Consider the following 22,906-nt stretch of genomic DNA (forward strand, 5'->3'; position numbering starts at 1 on the left):
ACCTGCTGTTATAAATGAAGCTTCACTGGCCGCAGTCATGCCGTCTATCCATCTGGTATCTATGGCCACTCTGGCCTCACGCAGCAGAGCTGAGTAGTTGAGATGGAAACCGTATGGTCCATGAAGCTGAAAATATTTACCATCTGGCCCATTACAGAGAGAGTTCGCTGTCCTTCGCTTTTTCTGGTACAATAAGCAGAAAAGTAGTTAAAGGTGCAAACTGGGCTGTGTTGGGGGTTGGGGGGGGTACCAAATTGCTCTGAAGTCCACTTGTGGCTTCCTCACCAATGGGATATGCCTTCTTGGTGTTTCTTGGGTCTAGTGTCCTTAACTTTAAGAAGGTGAGACTCGATTAAATCTATGGAATTTTCATTCTAGGAGTCTTGAGCGGGACTTACCTTTAACACAGAAAAGCAAGTAGAGAAGAGATCTTTCTAGTTGGTGCATGGCCAAGTCTGGAAACCAGCCAGCTGAGTTGCAGCTCTTGCTGGTATGAGTTTAGATTAGGCAAGGCCCCAGTTACTAAATGGCTCTAGTCTGGGAGTGGCATGAGTGAACAATTAACCAGTCAGAAACTCCTTTCTCCGACTCTCATTGCCCAGTAAGTTCAACTGCACATCACAAGACATACTGACTGACCAGTGAGCACATCCAAGGCCATTTAAGCTGTGTTTAAAAAGTCCAAGTCCCTCCACCCTCGCTCGGGGATGGTTAAAGGGCCAGGAAGCAGCTGTTTTCTTTGTGATGGACAGAAAAACTGGATGACTTGCTGGGGTTCACCCCCAGATTCCTCACACACCCCCAGGGCTGGAGGCCTTCAGAGTTTTGTCATCCCCACAAACGGCATGTGGGTGCCACCTTCCTGCCTAGCAGGCTTCCCAACAAGGAAGATGGGAAACCGCTGTGTTGGCCCAAACTTGGGTGAAACTTGATTATGAGCCAAGAAAAGCTTCGACGGACCAGCCTCATCAGGCTGCAGACTCTGCCTGGCTGGAGCTGTCATCAGAACCTACATGCTAAAAGGTTCCGCTGTCAGACAATAAGGGACGCGCAGCGGACACACCAGCACAGGCTGCTTCCATTCCAACCGGAGCCACACCAGTGCGGAAACCCCTGGGCGTGAGCACAGTAAACAGTTCCCACCTCAGCTTTACGTAAAGACGGCAGTTCTGCCATCTTAGAATGGGCCAGAGAATTACACTGGTGTATCAGCAAAGGCGCCTAAACTTGGTCTTCTACTTCAGCGAAGGAATATCTTGGGACCAACCAATCTCATAAAGACCGGTGTGAAGGCAAGCCAGGCGACTGGAAGCACTCGATAATGTTAAAAACACTGAAGAAATGCTGACACTTTTAAAATTTTTAGGCCTTTTCACAGAAATTCCTACCCACAACTGCCCACTGGAAACCCCCCTTGGTTTAAGTACAAATGTGTGACAACAGCAGCTGAAATTTTTACTAGCAGATGTGTTTACGTAAGAAAAACAAGAGTTTAATCAATCAATTGAGCTGTCAGTTAAAGAATGGGACATGATAGACAAGCTAGCTGTCCTTAGAGATGAACGAGTACGTTTGTATTTAGAGTATTTATATGAGTATTGCAGTTGTATAAATAGTATTTGTAAGTTCAAATAGTTAAGGAAGAGAGGGCGGAGGGGAAGCCTTAGGTTTCATTCATTTGGCAAAGATGGCGGACCTGTGAGTCAGACACCTGCTGGGGAGGAGGAGAAGGCTGGAGAAGGTGGGCTCTGAAGACAGACAGCTAGGATCCAAATTCTGACCCTGCTCGTAATCATCTGTATGCCTTGGGGCAGCTGCTCTGAGCCTCAGTTTTGTCACTTGCAAAACAAAGATGAGAGGCATAGTGAGTACTGTGCATACAGTCGGTAGAAGGACTTTAACGAGCTACAGAGTACACTGCTCAGCGAAATGAGTCAGAGAAAGACAATTACCGTATGATTTCACTCATATGTGGAATTTAAGAAAGCAAACAGATGAACTTATGGAAGGGTGTGAAAGGAAAAAGAAAAAAGAGGGAGGGAAACAAACCATAAGAGACTCTTAGAATACACTGAGGGTTGATGGAGGGGGTGGGGGAGGGGCTAGATGGGTGATGGGCTATAGGGAGGGCAGTTGCCGAAATGGGCACTGGGTGTTGTATGCAAATGAGGAATCACTAAATTCTACTCCCATAACCAATACTGTACGGTGTGTTCACTAACTAGAATTTAAGTTCTTTAATTAATTAATTATTTTATTTTTTAAAGATTTGTATTTATTCATTTGACACACAGAGATCACAAGTAGGCTGAGAGGCAGGTAGAGAGAGAGGAGGAAGCAGGCTCCCCGCCGAGCAGAGAGCCCGATGTGGGGCTCGATCCCAGGACCCTGAGATCGTGACCTGAGCCGAAGGCGAGGCTTTAACCCACTGAGCCACCCAGGCGCCCCTTAAATTCTTTAATTTAAAGCACTTCTTTAGGGGCGCCTGGGTGGCTCAGTGGGTTAAACCTCTGCCTTTGGCTCAGGTCACGATCTCAGGGTCCTGGGATTGAGTCCCGCATCGGGCTCTCAGATAGGTGGGGAGCTTGCTTCCTCCTCTCTCTCTCTCTCTCTGCCTAGTTGTGATCTCTGTCAAATAAATAAAATCTTTAAAAATAAATAAATAAATAAATAAATAAAGCACTTCTTTAAATTAAAGACTTTAAAGAAAATTTAACTAGAATTTAAAGTTCACTAACTAGAATTTGAGAAAAAAAACAAAGGGACTTGGAAGTACAAAGTACAAAGGCAGTAAGAACAGGTAGTAACTACAACCGTAACTGCCCTCTATTAGCTACTCCTGCCCTCACGGAGCTTACCCCGAAGAACGGCGGCTGACCCGGAAACAAGTGCGTGCAGGAGAGTAAGACTGCTGTGTAACACCGAGCCAGGCGGGTATCAGGGAGAAAACCGTCCAAGACTGCTGTGCAGGGGAGTCATGGAGACATCCCAGAAGAGGGGCACTTAGGGAGATTTAAAGGGGGGGCGACCTTTACGAAGCACATAGTCCTTCCCCCCACCATCCCTTCCCATTGGTCCATTCACCCGCCTGTTTACTGAGCATTACCTCCCGTCAGATAAAGTCTTAGGTGCTGGGGATCTGGCTGCACCTGTCGCGAAGTCTGCATTTTAGCAGCTGATGGCAGAGCAGACAAGTAGATGAGCATCGAAGAACTTTAGATCCTGGGGCAGGGTGGTCGGGTGGGGGGAGTACCATGAAGAAAAGGAAACCGGTCCAGGGGACAGAAGATGACCTGCGGTTGGGTAGACGGAGGCAGCCTCAGCTACCGAGATCAGGGGAGGTTTCTCTACGGAATGGCAGGCAAGGCGAATGCTGAGTGCACCGAGACTCGGGGCAAGGATGTTCCAAGCGGAGAACAAGGGAGTGTGCAAAAGACCCCACAAGATGGAAAAAGCAGGTCTTGAGGGACAGAAAGCAGGCCAGGGGGCTGGTAAGAATGAGGGGGGACAGATGTAGGTGACCAAGAGACAGAATGGGGTGCTTAATCACAGAGGGCTGGGTAAGCCGAGATAAGATTTTTCAATAGATTTTTTAAATAATTCTGAAGGTTAGAGTCCAAACAAAAAAACCCAGTCAACAACATTTTCTCCCCCCTCTCAAGCTTTCAAACTCTTTAGAAAACACAAAGGGAAGGCTGGAAATCTCCCCTGCCCGCCGGAGTCTCTGGCCGTCCGCTTTGTTATGTAAGAACCAACACCCTTCTTTAATCTGTTGCCAGAACCAGATACACTTTGCATCCCAAACAAGCTGCCAAAACAAAGCAGAAAAAGCCGGGCTCCAACTCTGTGAGAGGATGTTCTAAACTTTACAAAAACACATTTCTGTATCTTTCAAGTATGTTTATTTGGACAAGGTATACGGATATATGAACGGACGCAAGGGGCCAGCTGCTGAGAACCAAGACCGACCAGCAAAATGGTTATTTAGCGAGAGGGAAAGATAAAAGCCGTCTTAAGTATAAGCAAACGTTTCTGCTTCATCGAATTAGTTTATGAGCAAAACACGACCTTAACGTGAAGCAATGCAGAGGAGGACACAGATGCGTATTTGCCAAAACCATTTTGGGCTTGGTGAACAGAAGAGTAGCAGGGTGTGTTTCCTTTTTGACTAGGGGCCCCCGGCTCCCCGAGGCCACACCTTGGTGCTGGGGAGGTTCATTCTTGCTCATCCAGACTCCTAGCAGCAGCTCTGCTAAGGGAAATGGAGTTGCGGTCTGTGTAGACAGGACGGCATGAAGACTATCTTCTGCTTCTCTCCCATCTCAAGTCCTTGGCCTCCACATCCTGATTCAGGAAATGGGGGGGGGGTCAGTCCAATCTCCCAGGAGACCCCCCCCCCCCAATACTCCAGGGTGAAATGTTAGGAGACCTAGAGTTAAGGAGGCATATTTTTTCATTTGTGATCTACAAGTTTTTTTCTTTTGACCAGATAATTTTCAACAAACAAGTTGAGAGTACAACGCCTTTGGGTCACATCCTGGAGCTGGTCTGCTTTTTAGGTTATTAAATCTGTGTGGCATCTTTAGCATGTGGGATTTTAAATAAGAGCAGAAGTTTAATTTCCGGGCCTCATGAAAGAAAAATTTACAAAGCTCCCCATTCCATATTCTACAATCCATAGATCTGCTTTTTCTGCATTCTTAAAAGATTCTTCTGGTAGTCCCTCGAACATTAAAAGCTGCTTTGCCGGGGTTGGATTTGTCCTTTTGGAAAAACTATGGACTGACAATGTGAACCTGGCATGTGAGCCTCTCACAGACCAACCTCCTAGATGGTCTTTCTATGGGAATCACCGACATTCACTCACTCATTCATCAACTACTAAGCAACCAAAATGGCCAGACACTGGGCCCATCTTGGGGATCAAATGGACCTATAACCCTAACATTCTCTGTGCTCATGGGCCTCCGGTATAGCAAGGGAGGGAGCAAATTCTAATAATGACAAAATGTTTCTAAAAGAGCACACGGTGTATGATACCATGTGGTATCAGTATCCCAAACTGGTACCTCTAGGTAGAGGTTAAAAAGGAAGGTTTTTGAGGTAAAAGGAAGGTTTGCTTTGCAATAAAAAAAAGAAGAAAAAAAGCAGAAAACATAATTTGTTGGGAACAGTAACAAAAACCATAAATTGTTGATAACACTGTGGGCCCGTCCATTCCTATCACCAAGAATGGACTCAAACAAGTAGAGGCATTTCCTGATATGTTCAGCCAATGGCAAGGGCCACCCCTCCCACCCCAACTGGGCTTGACCGGAGTCTTCCCCAGAGTGGCGTGTCCCCTCCTGTTTGGTGGTAGCTCCCAGAAGTCATGGTGCTCAGTGCAACCTACCACATTCTTGGAGAAATGCCAAGAAAATGTAACACGTAACTGGATTGTAACAACTATTTTATGAGGTTATGAATGTATACTTATAAAATTTAAAGTTATAATTGGAACACTGGGTCCACCCAAAGAAGTGGGACTACAAAAAGTTAGCCCAGTCAGATGTTTTGTATCAGTGTTTGTTTGCTACAACTTTACTCACAATCTGTTAACTTTTGAGAGCCAACAAGCAGCAGCACAAGCAAAAGGTATAGGAAAAATTGTAAACGGGGGGGGGGGGGGGGGGGGACCCCGCCATGGTCTTTATCGTTATCTGTGAGCTGGAGGAAAGGCTGTGAGTATTCTATTTCATTGACAAAAGAAACCCAATTCCTAGAAAATCTAAGTTTGAGACCTACTGGTATAGAAGGGGAAAGGAAAAGAGAAATGAAAGCACTCAGCTGCAGGTTCCAAAAGAAAAACCCAAATATGCATGCCCAGATTTACTCAAAGCCCACATATCAAAAAACCTCTGTTTGCAGACTTGATAAATAATGGATAATTATTTGCTTTATAAAGTGGGCTATTACACGAGATCCCTTTAAAAAAACAACAACAGGGCGCCTGGGTGGCTCAGTGGGTTAAGCCGCTGCCTTCGGCTCTGGTCATGATCTCAGGGTCCTGGGATCAAGGCCCGCATCGGGCTCTCTGCTCAGCGGGGAGCCTGCTTCCCTCTCTCTCTCTGCCTGCCTCTCTGTCTACTTGTGATCTCTATCAAATAAATAAATAAAATCTTTAAAAAAAAAAAACACAAAAAACCACCACCAACAAAAAACCCCCACATTCCTGGGAAGCACTGAACAGGAGATTCAGGTTGGAGAAGTCAGACTACTATACAACCAAGGCACTGTATCAAACAAGGCCCCAAGGGACTGTGACCGGGGTGGCCAGAACAGAAGAATGTACACCAAGAATAGAGTTTAACCCCTGCTCTCTGGCTCACGCCAGGACCTGACTTCAAACAAAAGCAGAACACAATAAAAACCAACACAGGCAGGGCAAAGTATTGTCCTGTCCAGGTTCCTTTGGCTCAGACACTGTCCCTTGGGGTCTGGCCTCTCTCTCCATTGCCCGCTCTTCCTTCATGGCAGCTGGTCTCAAAAGCGGCTTCCTTACAGCAACGGTTCAACTGGCAGGTGACTCTGCCCTGCAGGGAACCGCTGGCAACATCTGGAGACATTCTGGGTTGTCACAACTGGGGAAGGCAGGCTATGGTCAGTAATGAGCAGAGGCCAAGGATACTGTTGAACATCCGAACGGGCCCGCCCTCCGCAACCAAGAACTGACCCATCCAAAATGTTAATAGTATGGAGGTTGAGAAACTCTGGTCTACAGGAGGCAAAATTATGGTCATCCCTCTAGAGCTGAGATTCAGAGACCGAGTATTTTGAACTCTCCCATCCTTTTAAATGAGCTACTATTTAGTTGGAGGGAAAAACCCCGCAGATCTGTTGTCCTGATTTGATATTCTCTGGATCAGCTGGATAGGCCCCAATGCAAGGGTTAGACTCATTGACACATAAAAATGGCTAAGCAGCCACTTGAAAACATTTGGTCAAAACATGCATTCATAGCACCACAACGAAACGCTTGGCAAGGGCGCATACTTAGTCTTAAAAAGCCTCCTCAAAAGTAATTTATGCCAATGAGCCGTGGCAAATTCACCTATTCTGTAAGTACATCGTGACTCAACAAGCCTTTTGATCCATTACAGAACGGCAACAATTATAGTTTAATGAGTTATTTTCACTTACTTGTCAGAACCTGTTTGGATAATCTAAATAACTTCACATCCTCTTAACATTCCTCATGAGACCCTCTCAGAGAAAACAGGCGCAACTTTCTTTTAAATCCCCAATCCCAGTTAAGTGACAGCTGAAGCTGTAGTGACCATTCTCCTGCTGGGTTTTGGCTAGATCCTTCTTTCCACCACCCCCACCTTTCCAAAGTCAGAAATCTCTTTCTTTCACAGTTGAGATTTCCTTCTTCTCATTCCTTCTTTAGAGCCAGCATGGCCTATTTTAAAACTTTTTTTCTTCCCCTAAAAAATGAACTAGAGAGCACAGTTTAAGAAGAAGATTTTCCAGAAAACTATTTTCACCCTAAAGGCAAAAGTCTCTAGGCGGCTTTCCCTTGACGTTAGAAGATGGTGGGACAGGTAACAAACAAGCCTTTTCAATCTGTAGCTGTAACAAAATATGAATAATACGCAAACGTTTTTGCTTCCTCATTTTCATTCATGGGGAACTTCTTTTAAAAAACCCCACACATTTATAGTAACAGATAAATCCACCCGAGTCCCTGCACTACAACCCCCCCCCAAACAGGCCTCCCAAACCCTTTCATCCCAAATATAAATTCCACAAAGCGCCACAAACCACAGACCAAAAAATAAAAAAAAAAATAAATAAATAAATAAATAAATAAAAACAAAAACCCCCGACAAATCTGGGAACCACATTCTCCTTTCAATCTTGAAGGTAGTGGCCTGAAAAAACACAAACCCTGTTACAAGGTCCATAAGCCCAAACTCTCAAACAACCTGCCTTTCCTGCTCTTTAGTACTGTGTCAAGGAGAAAAAGCTGCACAGTTCATTTCGTATCATTAAAAAAACACCCACGAGTTTAAGTTAAAATGTCTTTCAGGCCGGTGGCAAACGGGTTCTGGGGCCAGCACCCCGCAGAGCACATCTGGAGGACCCCGGGGAGGGGGCCGGGGGGTGCTCCCGGGTCACCAAGGAAGCCAGGAATCCCACGTCCGCCCTGCAAAGCTAAGGACAGACAGATGCCTCGAGCGCCGCCTGCTTTACCTTCCGCCAGGGCGCCTCTCCTCCTGCTGCTCCTTCCCTGGCGGCGCTGAGCTGGGAACGCGTCTGAGCGCTGCAGAGGGGCTGCTGTCCACCCGACCCCCGCCCCACCGATGCGGGGGCCCGTGCCCTCCCGGGTCACCCACCGGCGCGGGCTTCTCTGCGAAGACAGGCAAGCGCGCTGTGCCCCTACGGAGAGACTCACACACCGGAAAACAGACCCGGGCAGGCGTTCCCACGCCTCCCTCTGCTCGCTGTACTCACTAGTTCAACACACCAGCAAACCACTACGGGCCAGTCCAAGTTCTCACAGAAAGGAGGGGGGTAAGCTGGCTTTTCCTTTTCCTTTTTTTTTTTTTTTTAAACCCGCAGGTTGGGGAAAGTACCATTTCTTCAGGGTCACTCAACACTTGTCTGCATCACTGCTTTTGTCCCCGAGGCAGAGGCTTGCACCAAACCAGATTCTTCTGGCTTTTTAAAAGTTCCTTTCTTGGGTTTGAGATGAATGGAAAGGTGTTGCAAGCAAACACAGCTATGGAACAGCCAGCAGCCTTCGCCTCCAAGTCGCTGCTATTGAAGCACGTATTATGAAATTCTTCATGGAGTAAAACGGAGAGCAACTTGATTTTGATTCCCACTGAGTATTCAGAATTTTCTGATCTTCATGGTCATATTTTGTTTGTTTTTGAGAGAAATGTGACCCCAAAACGACTTTGCTTATCAAGCTTCCTTGAGTCATATTTTTGGTGCAGTCCATACTGTGCTTTTTTATTGTAGCCCCAAAAATTCAGTAGAGACCTTCTATATTGCAAGTACTTTACACACCTAACTACCTTGCCAACGAAACCAAGCTGCAGAAATCCCAGATGAGCCAGGGACAGAAGGTGAAGCCACAGGCTGTTCACATGTGAACAGAGAGAAGGAGCCAAGGACCTTCCACTCTGATGGCGCCGCACTTTGGACGGTCCCCTTTCTTAGGACGAGGGCCTCATCCTGTTCCTGCTTTTGTCATCTTTAATACCACTGAAGCGATCTAGGGAAATTTTTCATGAAGATTATTTGCCCATGAAACGAGCTAGTAGAAAGACCCCTTATGTATGGATGGAAGCAATTTCCAGCACTGGTGAAGAAATGCAAGGTTTTTAGCAACAAAGCTGTGCTTTCTAAAATGAAGAGGAAGCTATTGGATTACACGTTATAATAACTAAAGGACATTTTTTAAGCTTTTCTTTCAAGGAGTTGGAAGCCTCCAGGAATGTGCCTTCACCACACCCTTGCAGGGCAAGTTTCTTGCAGTTTCTCCCAGTGTGAGCTGTTGCCCCCAAACCCCCGCCCCCACTAGAATTACCCAGAGCAGGGTGGCATGTTAACATGCAGATTCCTGGGCCCAGGCCTGGACCCTCAGCCTCACCCCGAATCAGAATCTCTGGGTGAGGTCTGGGAACCCACGCTTTCAACCAGGTAACCACGTGATTCTCATGCACAGCCTTTGGGACTATAGGATCCCAGCCTTAAAACACTAGCAGTCAGGAACTATACCATTTATTTCTGTGATCCCAGAACTTTGTGCTACATCTGGGAAATTAGCAGGCAGTCAACTGTCAGAGGAGCGAAGGAGAGCCTCTTCACAAAGGAAAAGGGGAAAATCACTTGGGCTGTCAGTCACAGAGGGAAGCACCCGGACATCAGAATTGGGATCCTTGATCCCCAGACTTCATCGGTCTACTCTCCTGTATTTGGAGGATTGGCTCCTCTTTCCGATTTTATTTAACTACCCTCTGTCTTCCAGGATGGGGAGAAAGAAAATGGTTCATCTTCACATTTACCCAGCAAACTGCCAAATTTGTGGGTTTCCAAGTAAAAGGGGCCAAGAAATAATCACCATGTAGAGTCAAGAGGTTTGAAAAATCTGCCTGGTGCTTATCGAGCAAGAAACGAGAGGCCTTTCCTCTCCACCTGTCTCTTGTCTGTGCATATGGATGTGATTTGGGGAAAGAAAATAAAGAGTAAAGAATCAAAGCGAGGGCACAGGGATCTGACTGAGGTGATTCCAGTTTCTATCCATGTTTCCAAGACGCCTACAGCTCTGGATTTTGCGGCAGGGCCGTGAAAACAGGTAGTTTATGAATCGTTTTCGTTTGTAAGGACACTCCAAGGTGTCTTTTTGGGGGAGGAATTGCTGCACCAGTTCATTTCCGCTGGGCTGTATGGGCCCCGGCCCAGACCGTCACTCTTCCTGACTAACTGGCAAGCTCGAAGCAGGTCCATCTGCTGGAACTGGCATAACATCTCTCGCAAGGTGGGAAGCCATGACGTCCAGGAAGCAAGCACGTTCAGGTGGAAAACAAAAGAGAAGGAGGCCTGCTCCCAAGAGGACCGGCGGGGGCCAAGGAGAGCAAATGCTCCCGCGTCCCCTGGAGCATCCATCTCCCGGGCTTCACGGCAAATTTCACATCCTTTCCTAGAGAAAGCTATGCCCAGTATAGAAGTCCTGGTGACCTCTGTGCCCCCCAGTTCAATGCTCAACCAAGAGAGGCTTTGTGGACAAAAGCACAAGGACAAAACAGAGTAGAGGTAGCTTGAGATGCCACCTTTGGTCTGTGTTGTCATGAATCCAGAAGCTCGAGAAGGTGGTTTGAGACTCAAAGGGCCGCTGTAATGGCCGCCCGAGGTTCAACCGGGATTGCAGGAGAAAGGGTGTGGAACGCCACTGGGCTCTCTTGTACGACCACCACTGACTGGCAGGTAGGCAGATTCAAGAGGATGGCAAGCATTTTCTAACACGGTTAACCTTTCAGATGGAGAGTGGGTCCAGGTGAGCCCACAAAAGCCAGTGTACCTCATAATTAAACTAAAATAATGCTAGTCTTTAATGGAAAAACAAAACAAAAAAATATTTAGTCTTTAAAATGTATAACCTGACTACTTACAAAAATGATTTGAAGCGGAAAAGAGCACATTATAAGCATGCAATTAAGCCACTTAGTAAAAATCAAATCACACATTTAAATCAAAGAAACAAACAAGGCTGGAAAAAAAGGACCTAAGACTTCAATAACAGCAACAAATGGAGATAATTTCCCACTTGCACCTGCCAGCGATGACCCATGCCTCCAAATCCAAAGCTGACTGCTTTCCTAATCGTTGACAAGCAACTCTTAAACCCAGGTTATTCACTGTGTGCGCCTCCTACTCAGCCTTCACACCACTGTGGGTCCCCACTTAGCTTCTCTGTACTGATACACATTGCCAAAGATTAAACTCTTTTTCTGCTCCACCAAGAGAAGGTCATGGGAATTATCCTGGAATTCATTGACCACCACCTGTGCAGGGCTGCTGAGGCATCTTGAAATCAATCTCTTAGAAGAAGGAGTGTGATCATCCTTTAGTAGAACAGGGGTTAAAAAAAAAAAAAGGACATGAACAGGGCCAGAAATGGGAGCAGGTGTGCAAGGTCAGGAAGGGAAAGGTTGGCTGCTCTGGGTGCACGAGACAGCAGACACGTGAGCCCTTCTGAGGCCCAGGAAGTGCCCTGGAGAGTAGAAAGGACAACTCCAATGGGTCATCACTTCTGTGCCTAGAACACTGGCCAGACCAGGAAACCCATCCCATCACCATGCCGTGTAGGTGGGCGGTCTCTCTGCTTTCGGATCCTGATCATTTATTAAGTTCAATACCACCACTGAATCACTCTTAGACACTGAAGATGCTATAATAGCTTTGGGTATTTGAGGGCTGGGTGGCCGCTTGGACCCTACAGGGGGTATAGTTGTAGACTTGGACACCCTATTACTTTTAGAAATGCATGCTTCATCTACCTAAGAAGAAGTCCTAAATCTTACATTTTCTTCTGTGGCCCCCAGTGCTGGGCCCAGCATAACTTCAACACTGCTTGTTCAGTTCTCTGGAAGAGTTATATCCCACCCCTTGGTTCAACTGTCACCCCTACACCCCCCCCCCCACACACAATTTCACCAGCATTAAGCTAAACTCTCTGAAGTTAACACTGAAGTACAAAACATAGTTTTAACTCCAAATACAAATTCTTTTCAAAACATCATTTCTGGATAAGGAAGACCTTCCATCTGTGCTGACAGGAAATGGGGTGATTTTTTTTCACAAATATCGAGACTTTATGCTTGTGAACATAGTTCTCTGTTACCCCGGTGACACATTTCCTCTTGTCATTAATGGAGTAGAAAGTAGAGAACTTCAGGTGAATCAGATACATTTTCCTCAAATCATTTATCCTGCCAACGTGCTTATGCCCTGCTGGGCCAATTCCAAATCTGTTCACGACGGAGGGGACAAAATATGAGCACCAAGTTGTTCTTTGCAAATAAGTTATTGCAACCAACACATCATAAACCATACGCTGAATATAAACCCAAGCTCACTTTCCTGTGCTGGAAAGATCTGGTATTAATCAAGTCATAGTTTGTGATCAAGGGCACAGTTCTATGCAAGGGCAACCCGTGGCCACACAGGCAACCAAAAGTTGGAATGCTCAGGAAGGGGGAAAACCTGGCACACAATGTGGCAGGAAGAGAGTGACTGAACTGAATTCCCCATTCTCACCCTTTACCCTCTGTTCTTCTACCTAATAAGTTCAACCGCCCAAGACCCAAGACTGGGAGAGAGAAGGAGAAAAAGGGAAGGAAGGGATTATCCTTACCACTAACTATGCCAGCAGCTTTGCCTGCCTTCTGTTGTTTTCAAATCCCGCAGCCCTAGGACGGGGTGATTACTATTCTCATTCACAGGTAAGAAGACTGAGAGTAACAGGACTCCAGCTCCGTGTTCCCTGTAGGTCTCTGCATAGCAGACGACAGATAGTGTGTGTGTGTGTGTGTGTGTTTATACATATATAATTAAATTGGGACATGATCCACATACCATAAAACTCATCCTTCTAAAGTATATAATTCAGTGGATTTCATGTATTCAGAGTTGTGTGGCCATCACCACTAGCTGATTCAAGAATGTTTTCCTGGGGCGCCTGGGTGGCTCAGTGGGTTAAAGCCTCTGCCTTTGGCTGAGGTCATGATCCCAAGGTCCTGGGATCGAACCCTGCATTGGGCTCTCTGCTCTGCGGAAAGCCTGCTTCCTCCTCTCTCCCCCTGCCTGCTTCTCTGCCTACTTGTGATCTCTGTCTGTCAAATAAGTAAATAAAATCTCAAAAAAAAAAAAAAAAAGAATGTTTTCCTTAACCCCCAAGACCCGGTACCCATTAGCAATCATATTCTTCATTTCCCATAGCCCCTGGCAATACTAATCTACTTTGTCTCTGGGGGTTTGCCTATTCTAGACATTGACATGTCACACACATGGAATCACATGACAGGAGGTCTCTGTGGCCGGGCTTCTTTCACTGGGCGCCAGGTTACCAAGGTCCCTCCATAGGGTAATGTGTTACCAGTACTTTGGCCATTTTGCTGCTGAATAATGTTCTATTGTGTGGATATACCACATTTTAAACTTGTATTTAAAGAAGAGCCCCTTTCTACCATTTATTGCTAAGCTCTAGTTTTAAATTAGGAAACACAACTGGAATCACTATACTCTAGACGGGCCCTGCTCCACAGGACCTTCTTGTCCATCTAGTGGAGCTCCATGAAGAACGCCTGTTATCTAACCTGAGACAGCTTCCTCCATCCACGGTGTTCCCCTAGGCCTGCCAGGTACCCTCGTGGAGCCCACACCTAACTAAAGGAGATGAGGCACTGTGAGCTATGACTGCATAGACCAAACACTGAGAGCTCTGATTGCACAGACTGGATGCTGTGAGCTATGACTGCATAGACGAGACGCTAAGAGCTATGACTACACAGACCAGGTACCGTGACCTATGATTGCACAGAAGTACAAGAGACTCTATGAGAGGGGGTCACTGACTTCCAGTCACATTTTACATGGGTAAAAAGGAAACCAAACAAGCATCAAATGTTTATCATCCTGAAAATAGGTATAACAGGGCCGCTAGTGAGATAGACTTTCTCTCTTTCACCGGGAATGACAAATTTTGGTCCTTCAGCAAGTTATTCTGGGAAGCAAATTAATCCCCCGCGTTCTGCAGTGGTGACTGCCAGGTGGCTCAGGAAGTAGCATGCACTCCTCTCTTTGGAGATCTGGGAAACCTGGCTTCTAATCGCGGTCTGTTACCAATTAGCCCCCGAGTTGCTGACCTCTGTCGATGGAGGTCAATGGTAACTGCCTTGACCACTTTACAGGCCTGTTGTGTGAATTAAATATTTATGAGGTCATTAGCAAGCATTAAATATATTATCCAAGAGTAGGATATTGTGGTGTTTCACCATCTCCTGAGACAAAGACCATCTCAACCAACACCACCAGGATTCCTTGATTCTTCTTCCAGGATTCCTCTCCCTAATCCTCAAACGCATTTATGGTCAGAGATCAGTGGAAGCGTGAATTCCTTTGAGCACAGTGGGAATGGGGAGACTGCAATCAGTTTTCAGTGAGAACATGGGGTGCCGTGCTTGCATCGCGTGTGTAAGACAAAAACCAAGGAAGGAAGGGGCAGGTGGCATTTCAGCCCATCTTTCGCAAATGACATCTTTGATGGTTGCAAACAGACCATATAACGTGCAGGTGCCATGGGATAACCGCATTTCCTCTCACTACATAGCAGATGAGCCCAGAACAAGACCGGCCCGTTGCTTACGGTTCTTAGAGCGTAACATGCTTGGAATCCCTGCACCAAAAGGAAAGAAGGGGCCAAGGGCCTCCACTTTATAACGCCAATTAATTTCACAGGAACATCCTAAACCTTTACCCCGGGCTTTAAGAAAAAGTAGTCCAAAAGTGAAACAAAACAGAGCCACTTGTTGTTAATCCCTGGAAGCATCAAGAACAAGGCTTTGGCTGAATTATGTTGTGATTCCATTTCCTCCACTGCAGGAGTTCAGCAGGAAGGGGTCTAAAGTCGGTATAAAATCTGTCCTTTTGTCCGTCCATAATTTCCCAGTTCCCAGTTAAGACAGGACAGCATCACCCAGGAGGTGTGAACGGGAAGCCCCTGAAGAGGCAAAGGCGCTGCCTCGGCTGCGTGGGAGGGTCTCACCCTTACACCGTGCAGCAGACACGCCGAAGCATCACACGGTGTCCCCAGAGGGCACGAGTGGGGCCATAAACACCACGCCACGTCAAGACACGTGTCACCAGCCTTCCTGGAGAGAAAGGTACGAGGACTGGAGGACTGATTCCCTGGTGTGGGGATGTGGGAAAGAAGGGGAAGGGGAAGAGGAGGAGACCCCAGCAAGAAAGGCAGAGCCGCCTTCCTCCTCTGTGGTTAGTAAGCGTGCTGACCACGCCGCTTCGCTTTCTCCCTGAGAGAAGAGCTGCTAGGAGGCGGCAGGGAGGCCCCATCTGCGGAGGGAGCCAAGCTCTCTGAGGATGAAAGCATCTGTCTTGAAGGAATCCGTGGAGTTCTGGGTAAACACAGAGCCCCCGGCAGAAGGCAATTGTGCAAGAGTGCTGGGAGGCCACTGACGGAAGAGCTCAAGAGTTGCTTTGTTGATGGGACAGTCCAAGGCCAGGGGTAGGGGTCAAGGGACAAACCCTTTTTTCTTTACCCTCAACAATTCCAGTTCCAGTCTGACATTTGCCTTTTTTTTTTTTTTCTTTTAAGATTCTATTTATTTATTTGACAGAGATCACAAGTAGTCAGAGAGAGAGAGAGAGAGAGAGAGAGAGAGAGAGAGAGAGGAGGAAGCTGGCTCCCTGCTGAGCAGAGAGCCCGATGTGGGGCTCGATCCCAGGACCCTGGGATCATGACCTGAGCCGAAAGCAGAGGCTTAACCCACTGAGCCACCCAGGTGCTCCCCCCAACCTTTTTTTTTTTTAATAAGTTGGCAGGTAACAACATTCCTGTGCCCAGGAAAGGAATTTTGCTGGAGTCAGAGATCTCCAAGGGCCATTAACCAAAGATGGAAGGAAATTCAAACCAAAGGGCTGCCCGATGTCTGCTGACATCTGTGATCTAAGATCTAAAGTCTCCGTTCACTTCCTGTGCCCTGACTCTGCTAAAGCCCAGGAGAGGAGCAGTCAGGGGTGGGAAGACAAAGGGGGAGGGAGGTTGCTTCGGAGGAGAGTTTCAAGATACAGATGGAGATAGAAGGCTATTAGCAACTCGAGTATTTCACACTAATTTGATTCTGGACTTAATTAGGAGGCAGGTTGTAAACATCTTCAGAACGCTCCTGAATTTATAGGTTAATTAGCATAAGCTTTTAAAGCCGTTTATAGCAAGACCTCTCCAAAAAAGACTCTTGCTGAAAACAAAATTGAAAGCCAGCTAATGACAAATAAAGCTACAATTTGAGCGTATGCTCCATGCCAGTTTTCAGGAAAATCTCTCCAGGAGAAAGAACTGCTGACTCGGATCCGTGAGACCCAAGACACGAGAATTACGGAACTCAGGTCCTAAGAGCCAAAGAAACTCGGAGTCCAAGGCTTGGATATATTTTTAATGCCTGTACTGAAAAACTGAGGCTCAAAGAAGTTGAGAGACTTGCCTGAGGTCCCATAGTTGGGAGTTCCAGAGCCAAGAGTAGATTTTGGATTCCCTATCACATGGAGCCCTTTTTATTAAAATACATAAATACCCTCTTCCCCAGTCCGTGAAGCCAAAGCTTTCCCAGGTGTCTGGAGGCATCTCGGTTGAAAGCACCCAGAGAGGAGGCTACAGGGCACCTCTGATGCTTAGTGAAGGTCACTGGATGACCCTTGTCTAAGTTCCCAGCTTTACTAGAGTGCATCTAAAGGGTGGCCCAAAAGATATGTCCACATAAAATCTCTGGAACCTGTGAATGTTTGGAAAAAGGGCCTTTGCAGGTATAACCGTTAAACTAAGGATCTTGAGATGAGATCATCCTGGATTATCTGGGTCAGCCTTAAATCCAATGACAAGTGTCCTTCTAAGAGCAAAGCAAAGGGAGGGGTGACACAGAGAGAAGACACAGAGGGGAGGCCCTGTGTAGAGGAAGGCAGAGATCAGGGTCACACAGCCAGAGGTCATCACGAACTGGAAGGGGCAAGGGAGAGTTCCCCTGGAGAGTCTCTGGAGGGAGTGTGGCCCTGCTGACACCTTGGGTTTGGACTTCTGGCTTTTGGAACGGTGAGAGAGTAAGTTTCTGCGGTTTTAAGGCCCCACTGTTAGAGCCGATTCAGGAAACGGGATACATTTACAATCTCTATGGAAACAATCAATCAGAAAAAAAACCAACAGTAACAAAAAAGATAAGGATCCCAGAACAGATAAGCAAAACAAGGTATATCTATATAATGCAATATCAATCGGTCTTTAAGGAAGGAAATTCTGATGCATGCTACAACATGAATGAACCTTGAGAACATTGTGCAAAGTAAAATAAGCCACACACACACACAGCCCTGGATACTCTCTGATTTCACCTGTATGAGGTGCCTAGAGTAGTCAGCTTCACAGAGACAGAGAGCAGGATGGTTGTCGTCAGGGCTGAAGGGGGGGAAGGGAATGAGGATTTACAGTTTAGTGTCTCCACTCCACAAGCGGTAAAGGGTCCTGGAGAGGGATGGTGGTGATGGGGGTAGCACCTGATGATATATTCAATCCCACTGAACTGTGCACCTTAAAGTGAGGACGATGGTAAATTTTAGGTCAGGTGGATTTTACTGCATTTTTAAAATGGAAGGGGGCAAAAGCAAAAGGCGGGGATCAAAGTTTTACCGATTCACAATCATAACATTTCAGTGATGGGGTCGGAGAGTGAAGGCACAGGAGGAGGGTGGAGTGTAGAGACTGTCCTGGTTTATAGGGGTCACCAAGCCAAGCTGACTCAGAAGCTGGTCACTTGTCAGTGTGCTTGCTACACAGGCGGGACATTTTTCTAGATCACACCCTTCTGAAGAGGTGGGCACACCCGCTGGGTGGGTCTTAACTCCACCATGAAGTTTGTACGAATGACTCCCGAAAGTCCCAGCTCTGCAGGCACTGTGTGTAAAGCCTCCACCACGTCCAGGGGACAGATGGACCTCACTGAAACCTGACGCCAATATGGGGAGGAGTTCTAGCAGCCACCTCAAACCCCACCTCCGGTGGGAGCTGGAGGAAGCGGATGTTTCTGCAAAATGGCATGTTCCTAGAGCACCTGGGGCTCAGTTGGTTAAGCGACTGCCTTCGGCTTGGGTCGTGATCCCACGGTCCTGGGATCAAGCCCTGCATTGGGCTCCCTGCTCCTTGGGGAGCCTGCTGCTCCCCCCTACTTGTGCTCTCTATCTAAATCTGTCAAATAAATAAGATCTTTTAAAAAATGTCATGTTCTTGGATCTGGTATATTTTATGCATTCCTGCTCAGAGCTGTTGAACAAAATCCTAGGTCACCAACAGCACCCCTCTGCCTGCTGCCTCCCCAAGTCTTTTTGAAGAACATAGTTCCACCCGTGGACTGAATCAGCTGTTTCGATCCGCGCCTTCTGTAAACGTGGCTGGCTCAAATCTGGGGGCTAGGGTGGGTGCCTTCCTACCACTTTTCCTCCAGCCAGACATCTGGGAGATGGTTCTGATAGTTTATTATTATTGTTTTAAAATGCAATTTCCTCCTTGCTCCCAATTCAGCGGGCTTATTTCAGTCTTATACAGATCAAACTGGGGAACCCCAAAGGAAATGCTGTGCCCCACCCCCTCCTGAGCTCTGGGGCGGGAGAGAGACATTCAGAGGATAGGTGGGGAGCACCGACCACCGCACTGAGTGTTGTGGAGTCTTGTGGTCTGACCACCTGGACTTCATGATGCCCTCTGGGGTGCTTCACCAAGGGCCAAAAACCCAGCACTGACCACATTTGGGCCAACTTTTTTTTTTTTTTTTAAGATTTATTTGACAGAGAGAGAGCAAGTGCACAGGCAGGGGAAGCAGCAGAGGGAGAAGGGAGAGGGAGAGGTAGGCTCTCTGCTGAGCAGGGAGCCAGATGCGGGATTCAATCCCAGGACCCTGATATCATGACCTGAGCCGAAGGCAGACGCTTAACCATTTGAGTCATCCAGGCACCCCTGGGCCAACTCTTAAAACCACTGAAAGGCCATGAAAACTCCTTCTGGCCAACTGTGTGAAGAGGGTGCATCCACCTCTCTGGTCACCATACCCCTCCCCCAAAGCTCCTACTGTTCTGTGCCCTGAGCTCCGCAAGAGTCTCCTGTCTCTACCCTCACCCCCTTTCCAACCATTTTTAAAGAAATTTGAAGTAAAATTCACATCCCATAAAATTAACCCTTTAAACATGAATCATTCTGCAGCACTGAGGACAGTCACAATGTCGTGCATTTACTGCCTCTATCTTGTTCCAAAACACGCCGCCGCTCGCTCCCATTGGGGACTGATGAGCACTTAACCCTGTTTCCTGACCCCTTGGCCCCAACTCCACACAATCATCAGTCTGCTTTCTGTCTCTGCGGGTTTACCTCTTCTGGATGTTTCTTCTAAGTGGAAGCAAACCGCACACAGCCCTTTCTTTGTGCCTGGCCCCTTCCCCTTAGCATAATTTCTCGAGGTTCACCCCTGTGGTAGCAGGTGTCAGAATTCCATCCTTTTTAAGACTGAGGGTTATTCCTTGTCTTTATATCCACATTTTTTCGTCCATTCGTCCACACGTGGACACTGGGTTGTTTCTGTCTCTGGCTGTTGGGAACAGAGCAGCCGTGGATGTAGGTCTGCGTGTATCTGAGGACTCCCGTGTGTTGTTTTTTTTAAAAAGATTTATTTATTTATTTCAGAGAGAGAGAAAGCACGAGCAGGAGGGGCAGAGAGACAGGGAGAGAGAATGTCAAGCAGACTCTGAGCTGAGCGCAGAGCTCAACACCACCCTGAGATCATGACCTGAGCCAAAACCAGGAGCTGGATGCCTAACAGGCTGAGCCACTCAGGCGCTGCCCCGTGCGTTCTTCACACAGCGATGTGATCCTGCCATGCTTGACTCTAACTAGTCACTTCAACGGCTTCCCGCCATTCTTAGGATAAAGGCCCAAGTCCTGAGTGTGACTCTCAAAGTCCTCGTGCTCTGACCGGTCGCGGGCCCCAGCATCACCTCTCATACCTGCACTCCTGCCCAACTGATTTGTTTCTGCTTTGCTTGTCCTCACCCCTGGGCCTCTCTGGAGGTCACTCCTGCTTCCTGGAGGCCCCTACCCCTGGGTCAAAGACAACTGCCTGTAGCAGTCACTCCCAAATCCAGGTAGCTACACCAGGTCCTAGCACAGAGCCGACACTGGCCCTTCTACGTCTCCTGGAAAGAAAGGCAGCCCCGAGCTTGCCATGGGGTTAGGAAAGCTGTGCTAGACCTCGCTGTGAAGCCCACAGAAGCTGCCCACAGACACGTGGGGGCCCGTCAGATCTATGCCCGGTGTCTCTGAAACACGCCCTGCTGGGAGGTTTGAATGGCTGATGTGGCGTCGGTGCCCTGGTGTCTGTGGAAGCTGTAGGACCTGTTGGTCGCCTTCCCAGCTGCTGGGCGTCCTGACTTACCTCTGCCCATGACACATTCTCCACCCTGAAATGTGGGACGGATATGAGGTAATCGTGTTTTTTTTCCTTTTCTTTTCTTTTTCTTTTTTTTTTTTTTTTTTAAATCAGATCTGGTTAACGCCCCTCAGGCCGGGGTAAGGTGAAGCAGTGACTCCCTCTGAATTCTGGCCTCTCATTCCACAGGAGGCAGCCGCTGGCGGGGCCGCTGCTGAGAAAGCAGGAACCAGGCTCGGTGGCATGAGAGTCACACCTGCACCCGGTGGTGGCTCAGCCCGGCCCACCGGGTGTTCTGGGTCACACAGGATGTGGTTTTTTTAAGGGTGGGAAGTGTCTGCCTTCACCTTTCACCCTCCCCTCCTTTGCTTCACTGCTGAGCCCCTGCCCCGCGAGTCTGTACGCTCTCACACGTACGTGCACACGCACATATGTGCGCACTCCCACAGAGACACACGTGTGCACAGTTCTCACACGCAGGCACACACGTGGCTCTAACACACTCTTCACTTCCTATCTCTGACATCTAAAAAAAGTCTCATGTAACCCTTCCTTCTCCATAATAACTCATCGTCCCCTTATCACTTTTGGTAAATTCTCCATCATTCCAGTTGCGCGTGAACATTGAGTAAAAACTGCCTCTGGAGACGGCCCCGCAGGTTAAATCCCTGAGAAAGCCGTCACTGACAACTACTCTCCTTCCTACAGAGGTGAAGATGAAAAAAAAAAAAATGGAATAAGAGCCTCTTTTGTGTTTCTGACGACTTCTGAGGAAAATGACAGTAGCTTTGACCGCAGCCACTTACCTCCAGGACTTTCCCTGTGATAAACTGGTGACAGGCCTCGCATTTCACCCCGAAGAGCCCCTGGTAGTCCTTTTCACAGTACGGAGCGCCATCCCTGCAACACAGAAGGCTGTTCAGCTCCTGAGAGGGGGCTGAGGAGCAGGGAAGACACCAGGACCCTATTTCTCGAAGCCCTTCTTCACAGAATGGAAGCAGGCCGGGCTTCTCCCCCGCCCAGCATTCGCATGCCTGGGGACCTGGTCAGACATGATCACAACGCAGGGACCCAAACGATGTGGACAGAGGGCTGTGGTTCTCTGGGCTACACAGAAATTACAGCCAAATCACCACATGATTACCACTGCTGCTTCCCTGTTGTCTCAAACAGCAAAACATGGGCACCATTCCCTCTCCCCCCCAAGCCAGATGGGCTTCAGATGTGGTGGCGGTGTTCACCCTCTTCTGAGGAGGCCCCAAGGTCACCTTCCCCTCACAGCTTCCTTGAGCTCACATGCAAGGCCCTCCCGGCAGCGCTGAGACGCTGTGTCCTCCGCCCTCAGGAAGCCCGAGGGGCACAGGGCCTTCTCATCCAGCCTCTCGAAACCTCCTTCTTTTACCTCAAAGGACAGTAAACATGTAGTCTTCTAGGTGTGCCATTGAGGGAAAAACCCAAAAAGCAGCACTGCAGAAAACCCAGTTACCTACTCCCACACAGCCTACTGGGCTAGTTTAACATCCGGGCACTTTCCTGTCTCTTCTTTCCTTGGCTGCGCGTCAGAAATCACCTGTGAAGTTTCTTCCTTCAGGTGTTTTGGCTTCTCCCCGACGTATGGAATTGGATTTCCAGGGGGTGGGGTCTGTGCTACTTTTGCGGTTGTTTTTTCACTCTATTTTTAAATTAAATTCCCTTAATTTTTTTTAATAGCTGAGATAATTTACCTGGTTGGAGAACATTTTTTTTTAAGATTTTTATTTATTTATTTGACAGAGAGAAATCACAAGTAGGCAGAGAGGCAGGCAGAGAGAGAGAGAGGAGGAAGCAGGCTCCCCGCTGAGCAGAGAGCCCGATGCGGGACTCGATCCCAGGACCCTGAGATCATGACCTGAGCCGAAGGCAGCGGCTTAACCACTGAGCCACCCAGGCGCCCTGGAGAACATTTTTTGAATCATAGTAAGGTTTAGGGGGGAAAATTGTCCCTCACTGCCACTGGATCCCCCCTTCTCATTTCCTTAACTTAAAAGGTAAGCACTGCAACTGGCTTTTCCAAGCCGCATTGAAGCACCACCACCACCACCACTTCCCTCTTCCAGCTGTTATCTGCGCCCGCATCGACTCTAACAGGAACCCATTCCTGGCAGGTTGTTTGGTGCGTTGGT

At 47.8% G+C, this 22,906-nt stretch overlaps 1 protein-coding gene across 11 annotated transcripts in view; it reads right to left on the reverse strand.

The window, feature by feature from the left end:
* Positions 1 to 22,906, reverse strand: part of ABLIM1 (actin binding LIM protein 1) — a 299,644-nt gene that overhangs the window by 85,514 nt on the left and 191,224 nt on the right. For 7 of the 11 annotated variants that reach the window (XM_082721481.1, XM_082721486.1, XM_082721488.1 and 4 more), the window contains exon 6: positions 21,551 to 21,644. In XM_082721481.1, coding sequence (XP_082577607.1) covers positions 21,551 to 21,644 — 94 coding nt within the window. Of the gene's footprint in view, positions 1 to 8,235; positions 8,672 to 21,550; positions 21,645 to 22,906 lie in introns of those variants that run through there. The other 4 variants (XM_082721491.1, XM_082721490.1, XM_082721482.1 and 1 more) reach the window with 4 other exon arrangements.

This window comes from Mustela nivalis (genome assembly GCF_964662115.1).
Source record: "Mustela nivalis genome assembly, chromosome: 2".
NCBI classification, from domain to species: Eukaryota; Metazoa; Chordata; class Mammalia; order Carnivora; family Mustelidae; genus Mustela; species Mustela nivalis.